At 43.5% G+C, this 19,590-nt stretch overlaps 1 protein-coding gene across 4 annotated transcripts in view; it reads right to left on the bottom strand.

Annotated features, from left to right (window-relative positions):
• Positions 1–19,590, bottom strand: part of USP15 (ubiquitin specific peptidase 15) — a 617,233-nt gene that overhangs the window by 290,798 nt on the left and 306,845 nt on the right. For all 4 annotated transcript variants that reach the window (XM_069229069.1, XM_069229070.1, XM_069229071.1 and 1 more), the window contains one exon: positions 17,149–17,337. In XM_069229069.1, coding sequence (XP_069085170.1) covers positions 17,149–17,337 — 189 coding nt within the window. The remainder of the gene's footprint in view (positions 1–17,148; positions 17,338–19,590) is intronic.

Genomic DNA, 19,590 nt, shown 5'->3' with positions numbered 1-19,590 from the left:
AAAACATACCGTGGCTTGGGGAGGCTACCCCTCCCAAGCCATGTAACACACCTATTTTCAAGGGAGAAGGGTGTTACCTCCCTCTCCCACAGGTTATTCTTTGTTCTGCCTTCCTCTGCGTGAGCTGGTCAACCAGCAGGAGGGCAGAAACCCTTCTGGAGGGTGGCAGCAGCTCGGGCTTCTTGTAAAACCCTGAAAGACTAGTAGGTGCAATACTGTGGGGTCCTCTAAGGAGCCCCCACAGTGCATGGAACCATGCAACCAATACTGGTAACAGTACTGGGGTATGATTCAGACATGTTTGATTCCAAACATGCACTGGTTCGGGGTTACTATTATGTAGCTGGACACTACAGTGACCTGTAGTGAAAGGGTGCATGCACCTTTTCACGCAGGCTGTAATGGCAGGCCTGCAGACACATGTTGCATGGGCTCCCATGGGTGGCATATTACATGCGGCAGCCCATGGGGAACCGATGGTGCCCCAATGCCATAGGTACCATATACTAGGGACTTACAAGGGGGCAACGTATGCCAGTTGAGGGTTATGCAAAGTCCTAGGCAACCAAATTTAGAGGGAGCGAGCACAATAACTAGAGTCCTGGTTAGCAGGATCCCAGTGAAAAAAAAAAAAGTGGGTAGTTTCCTACAGTGAGCAATAAGTATAATAAAGTACAACTGTGCTTCTATCTATCTCCCTAATATGTTGCCTGGGTAACACTTTAGAGGTTTCTAGATGTCTTGAGAGAATTGCTGTCACTTATATATATGAGAAATGGCAATTTTTGTTTGCACGATAGATGACTCGAGAGCAAGTCTAGGGCATGAATACCTAGTACAAGTTGATCTTATAGATATATGGTTTTCAAAAACTGGGATAAGAAGGGGATATATGTTCCACAGTATGGCATTTCTCAATGGCCTACTTTTTTGTTTGGTTCAGGGATCCTTGTGGAAGGATATGAAGGAAATAATCTTCTAGTTCGTCCATGTATCTGACCATGCGTGGGAGAAAAATGGTACTGAATGGAAGCTATTTTTGGACTCAAAATTGTAGACAGTGAATTCAGCTACATCTAGATATTTCAAATATAACTGTATGGCTACTTCCCTTCAAATGTTGTGGGCTAAATACAAGGTTTTCTTTAAAAATAAATCCTTATGTACCTTCATATAGAAAAAAGACACAGGAATCACAAGGAAGGTCATCCTGGGTTATGTTAGAGCACGAAAGACAAAGGCAAAGACTAGGAGTTGTTTTATTTGCACAGTTAGAGATCCAGAATCCCATCTAGGATTGTAAGCTAATTATAAGATTCAAACAGCTTTTTTACAGCTTTTTCAAAACCTATATAAGTAAGCCAAAAAGAACTCGCCTAGAAGACCAGGTTACTTAACTTTGGACGCCTTATCTGGTAGAAACTCTAACTAGCAGCAGATTCTTTAACTTCCCCAGGAGTCAGACTAAATCTGGAAATTTCTGAGCAATCCCCTCATGTCATCATTCAGTTCCACATGGCGTCACTGGCATTGTCTACGATGTAAGTGACGTGAACTGTGCCTACATAGGAGCCACCCCAGCACAGAGAACTCAGTTTTCAACTGTTTTTCGGCCCAAAAAGCACAGAGCCAAGCAAAGGTAGTAATGATTAGTGTGCCTGAGGTCCTAAAGGAACTTTGTAGTTGAGAGTTACAAACAATCCGCAGAACGGGGAAGATGGGAGGGCCAGCAAGGAATCCGCTGCTATATCGAGTCTCTAACAGATAAGACGATACCGAAGGTGAGTAACTTATTCATTTCATAGACTTCTAGCCACAGATGCCATTTAGAACAGTTACCAAATCCGGGCATATGAGCCTGGTCGGTGCAGGAGCAGACATTGCGCAAAGCTCATCTTGCTCTGTATCGGAGTCGGAAATCATGATGGGATTGGTACCATCAACTCACGTTGGTGGCCCTAGAACGGTTCCTGGTGGAGGTTGCAAAGTCACAGTTGGAGGTGGTCCAGATCCACCAATGGATCCTGAGGGGGTGACTGGCGTGGAGGGCGGTGCCCCCGGCAGAGCTCCAGTCAAAGACCCTACTGAACATATGGGATCCAAAGGCACTCCAGAGGGGTTCGGCCGAGCAAGTATGAGGCTCATGACCTTTTAGAATTCACAGAGTTGGGCAGGGATCGCTCCAGCTCAGGGAAACTCTAGGCAGCGAGGTGCAGACCCAGTGTCAGACGTCAGCTGCTTAGGAACAACCTGTGAGTGGGGCCTGTATTTGTGGCATTCAAGTGCAGTGGATTTGAGCGCTTTGACCTCTTTGACTCCTTCTTAGGGACTTACCAGAAGAAATCCTGGGGCATGACTAGAATTGACGCAAGCATCTCTGGGGTCTTGAGACCTCCCTCGCGAACAGGACCTGGAGCACTGCTGAGTCAAATAGCGAGCACCCAAGAGCTCCATAGCCCACATGCAAAGGGCCTGAAGGTTTGTGGTCTGGCACTACATGCATAACGCTCTGCAGGCACCAAAGACACACCAACTGGGGGGGTCCGTCGATGAAAGGCTGTAGGAAGTTGGGCTCTCGTTGCCAAAAGCCCTTAACTTTTTGCATGTTTTTTGATGCACCTTTGACTGAGGTGCCCTGGGTTCCTGCTAACCAGGTCCCTAGTGCCAGTATTCCTACCCCAAAAAAAGACACCCCGTCACTTGATTCCCAAAGTGGCCAGGCCCTTTAAATGGTGCCTCTTGTACTAAAGAGGATCCCCCAAGAGTTGCAGCACAGCTCACCAAGCATCAAACTCATACAGACTGCCACTGCGTGACAAGGTGCTCCAAAAAGTGAAAACATGACATAGCACACACTTGTGTGAAATGTCCCGGAACACTGCCTGTAATACTTGTAGGCCACCCCTACAGCAGGCCTTACATTCCTAATGCAGGGTACATTATGTTACAGGTGAGGGCATAGCTGCATGAGCGAATATGCCCCTACTATGTCTTTGTCAATTCTTAAGACATAGGTGGTCATTTTGAACACGGCGGAAACAACCGCCGTGTTCATGCTGGCGGTCAAAACACTGACCGCAAGCGACCCTGGAACCCCGCCGCCCAGATATTGAACATTTCTGTGAGCCGGCGGGTGGAAACCTCGTTTCCGCCCGCCGGCTCACAGAAAGGCTCGCCGGGACATTGTCAATGCCTCTGTGCGGCAGGTGCAGTTGCACCCGTCGCCCAGATCACTGACTGAAAATCGGGCAGTGACCTGCGCGACAGGGCTCTGCACCTGGGCCCCTGCACTGCCCATGCAAAGTGCATACACAGTGCAGGAGCCCCCAGGGGTGCCTGGGGCACCCCCTCCGCCAGCCTTTTCCTGGCGGGATATGGTGTTTCAACCTGCCGCCAGGCTGCCTGACGCGGGAGCCTGGCAGTGGATGACGGCTGCTGCTGGCAGCCGTCACCATGTACATTATATGGCGGTTTTGACCCCCATGCCGGCTGGCGGCTTCAGCCGCCACTGCTGGCATGGCGGGCCAACCCACCATGATCATAATGAGGGCCATAGTAACTGAATAGGAAAGCCATTTTAAATACATTTGCTGAACACCGGTCAATACCAGTTCCCTAGCTACATGATGGCATCATCTCTAGCATTAATAAACCCTCATTGATTCCAGTGATGGATTTATTAAAACATGCAACTAGAGGGCACCTTAGAGGTGTCCCCTGAAATCCTACCAACTGCTGGTGGTGTGTCTGACTAGTTTCCACCAGCCTGCCACCAACGGACGAGTTTCTGACCCCCCCTAGTGGTGAAAGCCTTTGCTGCTGGGCGTTCAGGAGCAAAGTCTGCTGTGGCAGGGGTGTTAATCTAAACGCAAATCAGCATTCCAAGGCAGGCGAGCTTCAAGGAAGCCCACCGCCCCATGGTATGCAGATCTGGCTTTCCTCAGAAAGGTGCTGGCGATGCCCCAGCCCCAGGGCCCATTTGGCACTTGGGCATGCAGGAAAATTAGCTATGCAAGAGGAGTGTTGTATTTGCAGGCTGGACACACTTCTAGGGTGACCACCCTGAAACAAACGCAGCCTTAGGATTTTCACCATCTTGTGTGTGCTGGAATTAGGAATTTTGAGACAAGGTGATGCCAACTCCCCAAAGTAAGTGGTCATCCCTGGGGCATAGTGACCCCAGGGGTAATTAGACTATTGGTTACTACCCTTCACTCCCCTTAACGCCCCTAAATTGAGTATTTAGGGAACCCCCTGATACCATCACCTCAGATCCGCCGGACTACAGAAGAAGGAAGACTCAAGTAGCCGCGAAAAGCAAGAACTGAGGAGTAGCAACTGACTCGGTCCCAACCCTGCCAGCCTGCCTGCTGTCCTCAACGATTCCGCCAAAGACGACTTCCCTGCAGATGTTCTGCCTCCAAAAGCCTGGGAAGACTGCCAGCACTTTGAGAAGCAACCAGGCTTTCCAGTGGAGTTGCTTTCCTGCACCCCGAAGATACCAAAGAAAACTCACGAGGTATAGAAAAATGTAAGAAGGGTATTGACCAAATTACACCAGTCATGACAAGTTTGTTCAAACTTATTCTATCTTGAGGGGTGACAACTACCATCTGGTCTCAATCATGAAGCGTGTCAAACACCCAACTACATGTGAAATGTATTGAACTATCTCGCTTAATTGTGTTTATAAATGTTTCTCAGTTATAATGGTGAACAAGATGAATAAAGAAATAGGGTTCTAGTTCTTGACTATAAAAAAGGTTTTATCCCAAAAATAAGATCTTATCCACATGTAAATTTGCACCATTGTGTTGGCGGTGTCATATTGAGCAATACTAGCTGTATACAATATAGATCCTGCTAAGGCATTTGACTGTGTTATTTTCCAGGTTTTGTTGTGTACCCTAAAATGTCGTGGCAACATAGTAATCATGGCAATTAATGCATTGTATAATTCTCATGGGCTCATTTATATATGAAATGTCACCCAACAAATTTGCCATTACTACGATGGCAAAACAGATGTGCTCACTCTTGCCAAGTCTGGTTGATATATATATTGAACTTCTAGCTCAAAGGTTAGTGATAGACCCTGAAGTTATTCCAGACAGTCAACTAAGCTACAAAAATAAGAGCTATCTGCAGATGATGTGATTTTCACTTCAAACCCTGGAGAAACTATTCCTAGGGTGAATGGGATTACAGTTGAGTTGGAGGGCTTATGAGATATTTAGAGGTGTTAATCACAAAGGATGTATATACCCTAGTTACTGCCAATACACAAGTAGTAAGAGAGAAAAAGAATTGATGTTGAAGCTGTATGTCCATTTAACACTCGCTGTCTATGGTAAGGTTAATTTAGTAATAATGTTGATATTTCTGCAAATCACCTTTTTATTTGATGCAATTGCGTTGTACTTTGGTAATGAAGGCACAGCAGAGAACAGGGGGCGGGGGGAATTAACAGCTTTATCTGGTAGGTGGCGTAACAAAACAAATTATTGCCCCCCCAGCAGAATATGATGAGGGGGCACTCTGCCTATCATGTCTCACAGATGTGCATGGATCTTAGCCTGATAGGTGCCCCCTTAGAAGCTGGGCCACCCCTGCACCACAGGGGTTGCAGGGGCTTTTGTTACGCCCCGGTGTCTGTTCCTCCATAGGGCGCAACTACCCCGGAAAAAGTAAAAGTTAAGGAGATCTATAAACGGTTAGGGAATTAGAACTGCCAGATATACAAATATGTTTCTGGCAGAGCTAAAAATATCAGCAATATGAGTTATCAATTACTTGGGGATAGACCAGGTGACTTTTGATGCCCATTTTACAAGGGTTTTGCATTTAAATATTCAACACCTAAAAGCTTAAAAAAGGTGAGATTGAAGGCTCTTCAAACCATAGTAAGGAGTCTATTATATATTATCCGGGGAGCAGTAAGAATCTCATGCTTTGGGTGCTGCCAACCAATCTGGGATACTCCTAGCGTCCCAGAATGCATGTGTGACACTCTTATGGCACCAATCTGAAGGGCACACCAGAGTTTCTGGCCATGAGATGCAGCCCTCCTGCATAACATATTTTTGGGGAAAGTTAAAAACGTAGAATTATTTAAAAACAGAAGGTTCAAAAGTTACAGTTTTGCATTACTGAGAAGAGCTGCACTGATAGCAGCGCTCAAGGTAAAAAATGTAAAATACTATTTGGAAGACAGGATGTTTAACCCCTTCCGTGCTGAGGACGGCTTGGAGCCATCCTTAGCTCTGGTGGGCAAGTGCACCCACCCGTGTTGAGAATGCTGGTGCTCGCCCCACGGGTCCCAGTGCAATATACCTCCATTGGGGATGGCAGCTGGAATGCTCCTGTTGCCATACTGATCCCCCACCCCACCCACAGCGATCTGATGATATCAGCACACACACTGACCTCATCAAAACACGCCGGGGACGCGCTGGAAACTACTTGCTTCCAGTGCGTTGGAAGACAGAGGTAAGTTTTCTCTCCCAGGAGGGATAGTAAGAGCAGAGGGAGAACGGAAAGCTTTTTTTTCTTTCCCCTGGAAAGCTTTTGTTTCTTTCCCCTGCTGCCTTTCAGCAATGCATTACTGCTACAGCAGGGATACTCAAAATGTGGCCCCTCTGACCTTTACATGCGGCCCCTGGGGCAACAGGAGCACTGGGCAGCTGTTTGCTTCACTCCGCACTAACAAAAATATTAAATACACACACAATCATTTATTTCAAACTTAATTGGTGTTAATGAAAGGAAGTAACTAGGGACTCCTGCACTAAACTTTAGAAACGCCTTCATTTTTAAAGACATCTTGCAGCATACGTGGAAAACTAAGACAGTCTCTTCAAAATTAATTACGTGTATTTAGTTAACATGCAAAACCTTTTTGCCTTAGTACAATTTATTTTATCAGTGCATTGAGATGTATCCATTTTAAAGTGATAGTTTTCAAACATAAATTTGGAAACATTAATTATTTCCCTTACCCTGAGAACACCACCAATAGTAAATTAAAGAGGCAAGTCACTTGGTATGTGCCCTTTATGGGGGGCCTGGGTTCCTATCATACATAAACAACATTATAGTTTATTAAATCAAACATAGAAGAAGTTTTTGTGCAGCGCACACCATTAATCATGTATTTCGAGGTCATCTTAAATGTGATAATGCAGAAAAAGGAGGGAAAGTGACACTAAACAATTGCCTAGGATCACAAAATTTGCAAAAGTGGGTAAGCCGGGATTAATTCCAGGTTTTCTGGTTTCCCATTGTTTATTTCACCCACTAGATGTATATCCTTTGGTTCCCCTACCCCTACCTTGCCACCAATCCCCCTAGTCACCCCACCCGACCTTCACCGCCCTGGCATCAATGCGGCCCCCAGGCACGTCACAGACCAAACTTTTTGGCCCCTGGGAAAATGTTTGCGAGTACCCATGTGCTACAGGATCGCTGGTGGGACTGCGATCCCGAGCATGAATGTACCCACTAGCCACCAGGGATTTTATTTTGTTTTGGGGAGCAGCCCCTTAGACAAGGGTCGTTCACCTTTTATGCGGGCACATATTTTCGCTGTTTTTGTCTCTCCCAATCCCCCAAGGCGGAAGATTGGCATACAAATATGACCGATCTGCCCACAAGTAGGGCAGAAAGCCACGAGACACCAGGGATATAAGTATAATGTACATGTCGGGAAGCAGCACTTTGGGCAACGGTCACCCCCCTATTTTGGGGGCACTTATTTTAGCAATGTTTTGCCCCCCTGAGGGCAGATCAGCCATATTTATAGGTCGATCTGCCTCTTAAGGAGGCAGAAAGCCACTAGATACCAAGGATTTAATTGATGTGCATGTTGGGAAGTGGCCCTGTAATGGACAATGAAAAACCCAGAGGCACAAGTATGGTGTAAGGTGTTTAATGAGAGAGCCTTTTGGCAGTCCTCTGGCGCGGCTCTTGTTAGATAACCTTGGGGAAATAAAAGGGGTAGAGGCCGTAAGTCCTAGGCAGTAAGGATTGAGAGAGTACCCTCCACCCCACTTTTGATCAGGCTTTTGAGGTCAAGGAGTTACCTCTCGGTGCACAGCAAACATAACAAGGGAAATTTAGTTTCTCAAAGTAGTTAGAGGTTTTGCTCTTTATCACCTAAGTGCTCCCCAATTTGTCTCATGCTTTGGTAGAGTATTTTCCTTAGTGGTATTGGACAGATGGATAATTGTGCCTCCCTAACACTCCCACCAAGGACCCCCAAGCAGTGACCCAGCATAAAAGAATGTAACCCCTGTCTGATTACTTGTATGAAGCTGCAACTCTAGCTTAGAGTTGCGGCTGCCTCGCCCTCCATGCCTTAACCCGGGTTGGTCTGGAATTCTGGATCTGTAGCCAGAGGGGTGTCGTCGGGTTTTCTCTCTCTCTCTTCTTCCATGTAGGTAACCTCCGCTCGGGGTCCGGAGTCTCCATCAGCTCTCTGGCGTCCTCGGGTGTAGTTGGCTTCGGGCTCACTCGCTTCTGTCTCGGTGGTGGTGTCTCCTTCCATACGCAGGTCTCTCTCCTTCCTCCATTTGCCGTGCGCCATGTCTTCGTTGCATGCCAGATGTAAAAAAGGATTGCAGCTGATGGGGAAGACATCACAAGAAAGTGTTTACCTGTGTACTCTAGCTGACCCCGGGCTTCCCACCAGGGGCACTGTTGCATATACTCCTGTTCTTCCTGTCATAGGCCCCTTGGGCAAGGGTCACTCCCCTTCAACCTACCCAGGGGGCAGACTCAACATATTGTTAGGCCCATCTGCCCTCAGCGGGGGGAGAAAACCACTAGATACCAGGGAATAAGTTTGTGTGTTTGGCTGACGGTTTGCGTGTATTGGCATTTGGCTAGCTGAGTTTGTAATGTGATTTGGCTGGTGGTTGTGGACAGGCTTTTGGCTGATGGTGTGTTTGAACTGGGGATTTTGCTTTGTATGGACTGGATTCTGGGAGGCGATGTGTGTGGCAGGCATTTGGATGGTGGTGTATGTGAAGTGGTGTTTGGCTAGGGTAAGGGTAGCTTCTTCAAGTCAAGTCAATTTCTTGCCTTTGCTTTGTGCCCTCCGTGGGGGCAGATCAGACATCTGTGATGCTGATCTGACCCCAAGGTCATACTTCATAGTGTTTTATAAAATTAACTAAATTATTTCTTGTCATCATTTGTATTTGTGATCTTAATGTTTTCATTCTATTTTTCAATTTAGTGCAAAGCTTTTCATTTCCTTGGAAGCGGCTACTTCTCGCGGTTTCAGCAATGGTATATCTGGAGTTTGTGTAGTTGCATGTGTTTGGTAAGAAAGCATTTTTGTGCTGTTTACTTCAAATGAGCATCTTCTCCCTGCATGAATCTGTTTTTATTTTAAATGGGGTAATAATTGCATAATATATAGCTTCTGTTTTATTGTCTGTCAAATTTTCTTTGGATTTGTAAAAGATGTGTAATGTGTTGTCTTGTGTGTATTTTTATTTTGGCTTTCTTTTTTTGGCTTTATTTTTGGTTTCTAGTGGGAAATCACTGGTTCTTGCTGTGTGTATGCAGAATAGGTGCAAGTGATCTTCAGTCTAGCTATCTACGACAAGTTAGTGGTATCGTTTTTGAGTATATAGGCGTCTGCATGCTTTGTACTGATTGACTTTTCCTTCCAGATTACTATATGCCAGTAGTTTTACTTTCTGTATGATAAAGCTACAGTTTGTTTATTACTTATTTTACACAGTGTTGGTTTATTGTTGACTTATTTGTTATGTTACTTTTATTAGTAAGGATTATAACTAGCTGCAGGATTACCACTCAGCCGGTTGTTGGCTTGCTTTCTGAAAGACTGCATCAGAGGCAGAGGAAGAAGTCCAAAATTCTGGCAGTGATTTTCTGTCCTAGATGAATCATCTGATGATGAAGCCCTCTCAGTGCGGTGGAAGTGCCTCTTTTAGAGGAGGCCACTAATATGCTGAAAGTGTAGCAAGAGGAATGTGGTTTGAAGCCTAGGGCTCAAAGGCTTCCCATTGGAAGTGCTGAACTCTGGGTTGCCACAAACATGGTGCAGCCTGTATTGCCTGTCTTTACTGGTGGCACAGGGTGTAGAGTGAATACTGAAAACATTTTGCCTAAAAATGTCTTTCAGTTGTTTATGGACGATGTATTTTTGGATGAGATTGTTGACCAGACTAATTTGTATGCTGAACAGTAGTTGAGGGACAACAGTGCCAGACTTGAGCCCCACTCTAGAGCTTGCAGGTTGACTCCCACAAATCTGAATAAGTTGAATGTGGGTTTAACTTTTTTGATGGGCTTGTTAAAAAAGCCAATATAGATAATACACTGTTTCAGCTGGAAAAAGAGAGAGGATACCGGGGAAGGGTCGTAAAATTTAGGAGCAAAAAACCTCACACACCCAGAAGAGTGTCATGCTTCATCATCGGAGTTGCTCCTCGTCAGACCGGCACTGCAATGTCTGACGGGCAACACCCCAAACGGGGGGGCTCTTTGCCGGAGATCTTATCAGTGATGATGCCACGACCCTAAGTATGAGTATGAAAGGAAAGGGAGAACTAGGAGATCAAAGATGGGGGTTAAAATTGGCTCTCGAAACATACAGTGGGTAATCAATTTATTAATCCAAATGAGGGATAGAGGCCAAGATTAAAAATAGTCACAAGAGTGAAACAGAGGTAATGGTCAATCACTCTATAACGGAAAGGGAATGAGGGTGGGGAATTTCCAAGCCATCCCTATCAAGGGTCAACATGTTTCGTGGCTCTGTGGCCCATACGGGTCCGGTGACGCTTCTTCAGGACCTACTGACTATGTGTTACCTCCTAATCATGAAAAGCGTGGATAACTGCAGCCTGAAATTATCAGAAAAAAGTATCCAATCACTTACACTAGTCTGGGAAGGATCTATTATTCCTAACTGTCGCCCTGTAATCAAATGAACACAGGTCAATCAAGGGAAATGAAATCAATACGTATCCACACAATGACGTAATCATCAATATGAGAATAGGGAAAAGGTGGTGTCAAAACAGTAGTGCGGCACAGTGAAAGTGTCAACGCGTGATAAAAGGATGCATGCACATGTAAATGGACAGGCTTACCGTCCTCATTAGGGAGCGCGCTACATGGGACCACACAGACCAGTGGTCAGGCGCAAAGCTGCTCTAGAGGCGGAGTGCAAAGAATTGAGAAGTAGTACAATAATTAGTTATTGTAACAAGTAACACGTCTTAATCAAACATAGAGGCAGTTCATATATATATATATATATATATATATATATATATATATATATATATATATATATATATATATATATATAAAAAAATATGTATGTCTTGGTACTGAGGTTATAATCTCTAATTTAGTGCAGACGTCTTCATCACAAATCAAGAAGTATCATGTGCGTGATGGAATCAACACTCATCAGTATAGCAAGGATCGAATTAACTCGTAAGGGTAAGATTTTAAGGTCTACAGATGGCCACGCCATGAAGGCGGCGTTCTAATGGTTCAAATTAGTGAGTAATAAACAGGGAGTAATGAGCGTCTGGCCGAGGCGCAGCGTAGGTGAGTTTATCTCACTCTCCTGGAGATTAGAGTCTGTATATTTAAAAATAAAAGGCAGGCTCGGGTCTTAGTAAAAGACGTGAGTCGCCGACATCGTTAGAAACAGGGTCTGTATAAAAAGAAAACAAGACTTACTCACTTTTGCTGACCCCAATGGTGGGTAACCTACCCGGGTCCGTGTCTCCCGAATGGATAGGGAAACGCGGTGCGACCCGGTTAAGAACATTGCGGCCCGGAAATGAACCACACGTAACTCAGAGAAGTGCTGGGTCACGTGGTATTCCAAGAGTCAGAGGGAGAGTGAAAAGTGAGAAAGAACTCTGTAATAAGAGCCAAGGGGATAGACACAAAAGAAGGACTTGAAAACAGCAGAGAGTCCGAGGGTTGGCAAATAAATAGAACCTCCAAGGGAAATGTCATGATTAAAGAGACTTCCCTGCTCAGGAATGATAAGTATATGTAAAACAACAAATGAACACCAAAAAATGGAACAAATGTATGATACAAGGTAATAATCAGGGTAATGTCAATGAGACCAGAAATATAGCACCAGTCAGAAGAACTAATGGGACAGACTGGTCCAAGGGATATCGTCATTCAGTCCAATGATGTGGGTGCGCAATTTGAACACCCACCGTTGTTCTAGTTCAAAAAGGGAGCTGGTGTTGTTGTGTGGGCTAGTCTGTAGAACAACCCACCACATGTCGTCTGGGCTGTGTTTAACCTCCAGGAAGTGAATGCTCAGTTTGGTGGTAGCACAGCCGCACCTAATATTACTGCGATGTTTGTTAATTCGCAGTTTTACTGCTCGTGTGGTCATCCCCACGTAGTGTAACCCACACGGGCATGTGATCAAATATACACAATTTCGAGTGTTGCAATTAGTATGTTTAAAGAGGTGCCACGTACCTATTGGTTCAAGGATGAGGGACTTAAGCCGTTTTGTAAGGGTACATACATTACAACTGCCACACGGAAAATGACTGGCGACAGGGGGAATATCCCACAGAGACTTCTGTCTGGGTGGTCGAGTGGCAGAGAGGGGTCTAGTATGGACTAATAGATCTTTAATATTAGTGGTTCGTTTGAAGGCAAAGAGGGGTTTTGGAATCTGTACCCCTCCACTGCATAAAATGGACTATCTCTTATTCACCACTTTCTTAATGGAATTAGATAGGGGGGTGAAAGTGGACACACAAGTGAGTTTAGTGACAACAGTGCGTGGAATGGTGGAAAGCAAAGTACCTCTACTGCAAAATTTCGCCCGCTTGTAAGCTGCCTTCACCACCGGGTTGGGGTAGTGGCTATTGCCAAGTTTGTTAGACAGGTCTCTAGCTTGAGAGTTAAACGTGTGTATACTGCTGAAGTTACGTCGTAACCGAGGGAACTGACCGTATGGTAGATTATCTCTTAGTGCTTTTGGATGATGGCTGTCATATAACAAGAGACTATTGCGGTCAGTAGTTTTTTGGTAGGTGCATGTGTATAGTTTGCCGCCCTCTATCTAGATCAAAAGGTCCAGAAAAGGTATCTGTGTACTAGATACAGAGGACGTGAAGTTCAAAAACGGGTCCAAAGTGTTGACTCAAACTGTAAATTGGTAGACCTTAGCCAGAGTGCCTTACCAAACCATCAGGATGTCGTCAATATATCTGCGCCATAATTTGATGTCGCCATGAAATGGATTACTATTAGGCAATATGAACCGTGACTCAAAGTTAAACATGTAGAGGCAGGCGAGACTAGGGGCAAAGGTACTGCCCATAGAAGTCCCGCGGATTTGATGGAAAAGGAGGTTCTCAAATTGAAAAAAAATTTATTTCATAGCTAAGGCAGCACAGTGCATGATAAAATGATGGGTTTGGGTTTATCGCAACAAAAACAAATCAAGCTAACATCACATCCTCACAAAGGGACCCTCATTGATCTTGGTTTGATTTCTTTTGTCGGGATACTAGGCCCAGTCACACAAGTGAGGTACCATTATTACCAGAAGGCTTAGGGGAATGCTGAGTGGAAGAAGGTTTGTGGCTCCCTCCCTGCAGATTCCAGAACTTTCCATCACAGAAATGTGAGGGAAATGTGTTTTATTCAAATTTTTAAGTTTGAAAGGGTTTCCAGGCAACACAACCTAGCGAGAAACACGCAAGATACCCAATCCTGGATTCACCTATGTGTCTGGTTGTCAAAAATGTACAGATTTGCTAGGTTTCCCTTCGTGCAGGCTGAACTGGGCCCAAAACGTTCAGCTAGGCACACTGAAAACAAAGGGTCAGTTTTCAGCGGAAAAATGCTATGTATCCACACTGTGTTTTGGGATGTTTCCTGTCGCAGGCACTAAGCCTACCAACACAAATGAGGTACCATTTTCATCAGAAGACTTCAGAGAATGCTGGCTGGAAGGAAATGTGTGGCTCCCTGCAGATTCCAGAACTTTCCCCCACAGAAATGTGAAGAAAATGTGTTTTTAGTTAAAGTTTGAGGTTTGCAAGAGATTCTGGGTATCGCAACCTGGAGAGAGAAATGCAAGTCACCCCATCCTGGATTCCCCTTGGTGTTTAGTTTTAAAAAATACACAGGCTTGTTAGATTTTCCTAGGTTCCAGCTGAGCTAGGGCCCAAAAACAACAGCTAGGCACACAGTAAAATAATGATGAGTTTTCAGTGAAAAGATTTGATGTGTCCATGTTGCGTTTTGGGCCCTCAGGAAACAGTTTGAGGGAAACGTTATCCAACCAAAGACGTGGAGACGTGTTACAACCTGTTGCAGAGCAATGCTGAAGAAAACTAAAAGCCACCCAAAAAAGTGTATGGGACTTAAGGCATATCTTTTCTAAATACAGTGAAGAAAGCTGCACCCACTCAAAAAGAAACAACTTTTTTTTTTAAACAATCCATCCGCTTCCCCAGTATCAAGTTAGCTCATGAAAGTCTTGAACTGTCCTGAATTGCTATTTAGGCACACCACTTGCAATAGCCTTTCCCGACTGGCATTTGTGGTTAATCTCCTTTTTCTGCATGCTCACCCCGGATCTTTAACCTGCTGCTGGACTCCATATTTTTGCTGCCTTTAGAACTCTGTGCACTTTACCTCTGCTAACCTGTAGTAAAGTGTCCAGTCTCCCTCTTTTCACCACAGCTGAATTGGCATATGTAACTTGTTTTCACTTCCTTAGTAAATGCACTTAGAGCCTATAAGTTAAATATCACTAATGGACTGCAGCACCTATTGTGTCACCCACTACAATGGTAGTGCTAACCCGGCTTCAAGCCCACCATTGGAACACAACTGTAGCAGTGTAAAAACTGCAATTCAGCCAGTGAAAATAAACCCTTAGACAGGTTACTTTTAAATACTAGGAAGTCACCCCGATGTAGGCCTTGTAGCAGGGTGTATGGAATTTAAAAGTAGGACATGAAAAAAATAATTTTAACCTGCCCTTAAAGTGACTACCAAACAAAAGCTCTTTTCACTGTTGCAGGCCCATCTGTCCTATGCAGAAAAACAACACAGAGAATAAAATACTAATACTGTATTTTGCAAATGGAACCATCTAGAAAAATATTTAAACAACTATTTTTAATAGTTATTAAAATCCACTTCAATGGCGAAGTTCGATATTTAGTAAATATTAAGGAAATATTTATTATAGAAAAGTTGCCTTTTCCCTGACTGAAATCGCTGGAGGTTAATTTGCATTGGCTCTCTAGTTTCTCCTAGTCAGTAATTAGCCTTGAATAAGTGTGAATTTCCTTCCAGGATCAAACAATAGGCTGACCTGAACTGGTAAAGATGACTCCTCTAATCCCCACAAAATATGCAGCACTGTGCTGTGGGAATGTTTTTTGACACTAGTGTCAAAGCCTTTGTTCAATGTCAAATATTGTTTGATAAGTCTGGTAGGTTCACATATTATACTAGGAACACACATGAAAGGAAGAAAAAAAAGTTTCCAAGACCATTCTTGTGAAATTCTTGTTGCCGAATGACTCTTACTTTTGTCTTACCAGACTTCAGTCTCTGGCTTTGTATTGGGTTAAGTGGCCACCTCAAACTGGATTTTACTGTTACACGTGGGAGAACACTTGATTACCAAAGTTCACACCCCACACCCACCAACATCCCTCAGAGTACAGGTTTCCGGTGACCAAAGTTTTTTTGGCCATCTTGCAAATGCCAAAAGCCGGTATGGTTGCCCTGGGAACCGTTAACCCATTCGTTGTAGAATATACAGGATTCCTTCCCACCCACTAGCTAGTGCCAGGAATAAGTGTTACACCCAAGGCACCAAATTCCAAGAACATCTGGACCTGCGGATGATCAGAAGACCTGCTGTCTGTCACCTGGGAGAACCCTTGAAGGACTGGACCTGGAAGGACATTAAAAGTGGCATAAGGCTGGCCTCCTGTTCAAGCTACAGGAATACATTAAGATATAAGAGGTCTGACATCCTGCGAGTCTCCAAGTGCCGTCCCTACGGTCCAGGGGGGCTTTAGAAGTGTACTCCTGTGGTGATTTGGGGCTAAAAGGAATGAGTTAGAAGGTAAAATCTTTGACCAGGGCAATCCTGGTTTCTGTATCCAACCCACACTCCTTCATGAGCAGCCTCAAATTGCATCTCGGTTCCAGCCTACTGCGTTCCCTGACTTTCACTGGCACTTTGTGTTCTTTTGCTCTATTTCTACTTAAAACCTTAAAATTCATCTCTCTGGTTCTCTTATTGGATTTTTGAAATTTTGGTGTCAATTTGTTTATTAACGTTTCCTCTATTTTTCTGATTTCTTTTGGGGTGATTATCGTTTTGCATTTGGACTTTAACATTAGTTTGGTACTATATAAATGCTTTTCACATTTCCCTAAATTAAGCCTGTCTGTTATATGGGGGTTGAACGCAGATTAATTTAGTGACTTTGAGGGTTCATCTGACAAGGCTTGTGATTATTCCTTGAGGTGGTTAGTTACCCACCCCAAATAATAATCCAGTTTCTTACAGAATTCTCTCTTAATATTGACATCCTCACAAGCCTTACCGAGAGCATTTTTAATATGTGCCTTTTACTATCTTCCTATCCATATAATACTATGCAAAACTAGAGTGCCTAGTATTCTTCTTTCAAAATGGAGGCATATAAAGTATGGTTTACTAGCAATTTATAGCCAGTCAGAATGACTCAATTATGTTCCACCGATCTTTGGGTTTTGGATTTATTCTGTTTCAAACATTCGCCGAATAGCATACAGCAGCCTCAAATTAAGCCAGAAGGAGAACGAAACCATGGTTAGGCTATGACTGATCCTCAACAAGCATCATCCAAATCTAGAAAAAAGTTTGCATTAGTATGATATGTTATGATGTTTCAACTGTTACATCTTTCTAAATTCTTACACATTAAAAAAGCTGTGACCTGATATAGAAACACTGGGGAGTGCTTACTTCTATATCCTAAACAGAATTTTAATCAGTTAATAGTGCCCAAAATGATCACTGGTGGTACAATTCAAATTTAATACTCAAAATTGCACAAACACATAAATAAAACAAGTGCTCACCACATTCTCAACAATAACAGGTTGTAAAGCTTATCTTCAGTGATGTTCCTAGGTACTGTCATAAGAAAAGGTTGGCCAAATAATGTTGAGCCATGATGACTATAACCCGTGTGGCGATACTTTTCTCTTAAATAAATAGGAATAACAACTTGTTCTGTATCTTCTGTTCCATTTATGGCAGTTTCAAATCTGAAAAACAAATATAACAGTAATTATGAAAAGGTTCTTGTCAACAAAATATTCACATATTTGTAAGCAGTGAGGGGTGATGGATTGGAGACATTCAAAATGCAGACTGGCACCACCTTCATAAGTATGTTTTTATTATTACTAGATATCAACAAGTGAAAATCCCTGAGGCTTTGCATTTGGAAGGTGTTAAACCTGTACGAACAGCTCAAAAATGTAAAAAAAACATTTACTTTTATATGTATTTAGTATTCTCAGCATAACACCACAAAGCTTAAGTGCATGTAAAGACCTTTCCACTGGAGTTGTAGAATTCTGCATAAATGGATGTTAGCCAAATGATGTAATTAATGCAAGAATCATTTTAAATACATTTTCAAGAGCTGGTACTGTATCAACTCAGGAACCAGATGCTTCAATTCAGAGATGGTAGGCTGAGATGGAGGATCCAGTTTGGTATTGTAGTATTCAACCCCAATTTGCTATACCTTTGGAAAGTACAGTGGTTAAAGAAAAACAAGAGAAATCCTCTCTACCAAAGAACTCAAGGAGTATTCCACAGACAACATGGTCCTATAAATATGAAGGTGTAACTGTGGCATTTAGGGTTTTCATTTTGGGGTAGGGGGACCAATTTGCACAGCTCAGATGGATTCTCAACTCATTGGTCTTTGAGTTCTTCAGACCTGTCTGCTGAACAGTTGTATGTTTCTCACCAGAACCTGTTGCAGATGGACTCTCGCTCCTAAGCGAGACTGCTGGTTTAAAGATGACAGCACTTTTGTTTGTAGGCGACCAAGCCACTCCTACAACAAGTCACACCTGTCAGCCCACCCCTCCCAGCTCACAAGCAGTACCTCACCAAAACTCAAAAAGCAAAGGGTATTTCTGAAGCCTTATGCATAGACTTCGGATAAGACCTCTCAGGTAAATTGTGGTGGAAGGGAAATTGCCCTTTTCTCTCGTTAGCAACAAGTCTCAGGCACACCCAGGTAATGAAGGAGATGCAGGAAAGTTTTCAATATATTCATTGAAAAGACTACAATCTATGATAAAATGCATGTGCTGCAATGATTAGGATATTAAACAGCACAAAAAAACTAAAAAACTAAAAAACAATTGTGAAGATGAGAGCTGTCAACATAAAACCCCCCACCATGTTACAATAAACATGACATATAACATCCCTAGCCAAGAGATCCTAATCTCTAACCTAATGAGAGCTAGGTGTACTAAACCGAATCTGCCAGCACAACATCCATGAGAAGCGCTCCCCAACCCCCATAACCTTGGAATGAAGTCTCTTGGTCACACTCCCTGGTGATACAAAGGCTGAGTTCTGAAGCTAGGTGGTGTGCCGCATAGATGGCATCTGGAAGGAACCCCTCTAATGACCTTGTCCGTGTGAGATGTATTTATACAGATCCTGTAGAACCCCTGATGCAGTTATGTTCCCAAATAACTGATAAGGAGGCAGACTTGTAGCAGCACTTATATAAACAATACCCAACAAGTGTACATTATGTTCCTATCACACATATGTGAGAAAGGGACATGATGATAATACCCAAGTATATCACTGATCATGACGCTGATAATGACGCCTTCACAGAGTGACACTGATAATGCAAATCAATAAATTTCTATGAACTATAAACAATGGTAGCCATCTTAGAAAAAATAATAAAATAAATGTAATAAGACAGAGCAAGTTAAGTAGGTTAAAAGTCACTATATGACGGGGGCACAGGCCTGCAAGCCAATGGCTAAGCTACACTCGTCCCAATAAGAACTAGAATGGATTCACCACAAACCCAATACAATATTGCCTGATCTTCCTGTGAAAAGTCTGGATTAAGTCTCTCCCTCTTTTTCAGACATACACAGTGGTCAACATAGATAAAATAGATGTCATATTGACTGTCTGCAGAAGAACAGGAGAGGACGTGCTTGATGGAAGGAAGGATATGAAAGGTAGACGGACTGTCTGTTCTACAGTTCTTTTATATCTGTATGACACACCATTCCACTGGAGACCATGTTCTCTGGGTTGATAGATCTATTTCCCTGTGTGGGTTTGATATCCATTCGGAAACATGTCATCAGTGTTCAAGAAGTGAAAAAGGAACTCAGCCAAGCAAATTCTTCTTTCAGCCCCACCACTGAAGAAACTTGATTGCTTTTGAAGACATCAGGAATTTTCTCAAAACAATTCTCTATCTTCTGGTAACACTGATCCTCTAGGCACTCTTA

Source organism: Pleurodeles waltl, chromosome 4_1, assembly GCF_031143425.1.
Source record: "Pleurodeles waltl isolate 20211129_DDA chromosome 4_1, aPleWal1.hap1.20221129, whole genome shotgun sequence".
Taxonomy (NCBI): Eukaryota; Metazoa; Chordata; class Amphibia; order Caudata; family Salamandridae; genus Pleurodeles; species Pleurodeles waltl.
The sequence above is the reverse complement of the archived record's forward strand: the minus strand, read 5'-3'. Positions and strand labels throughout refer to the sequence as shown.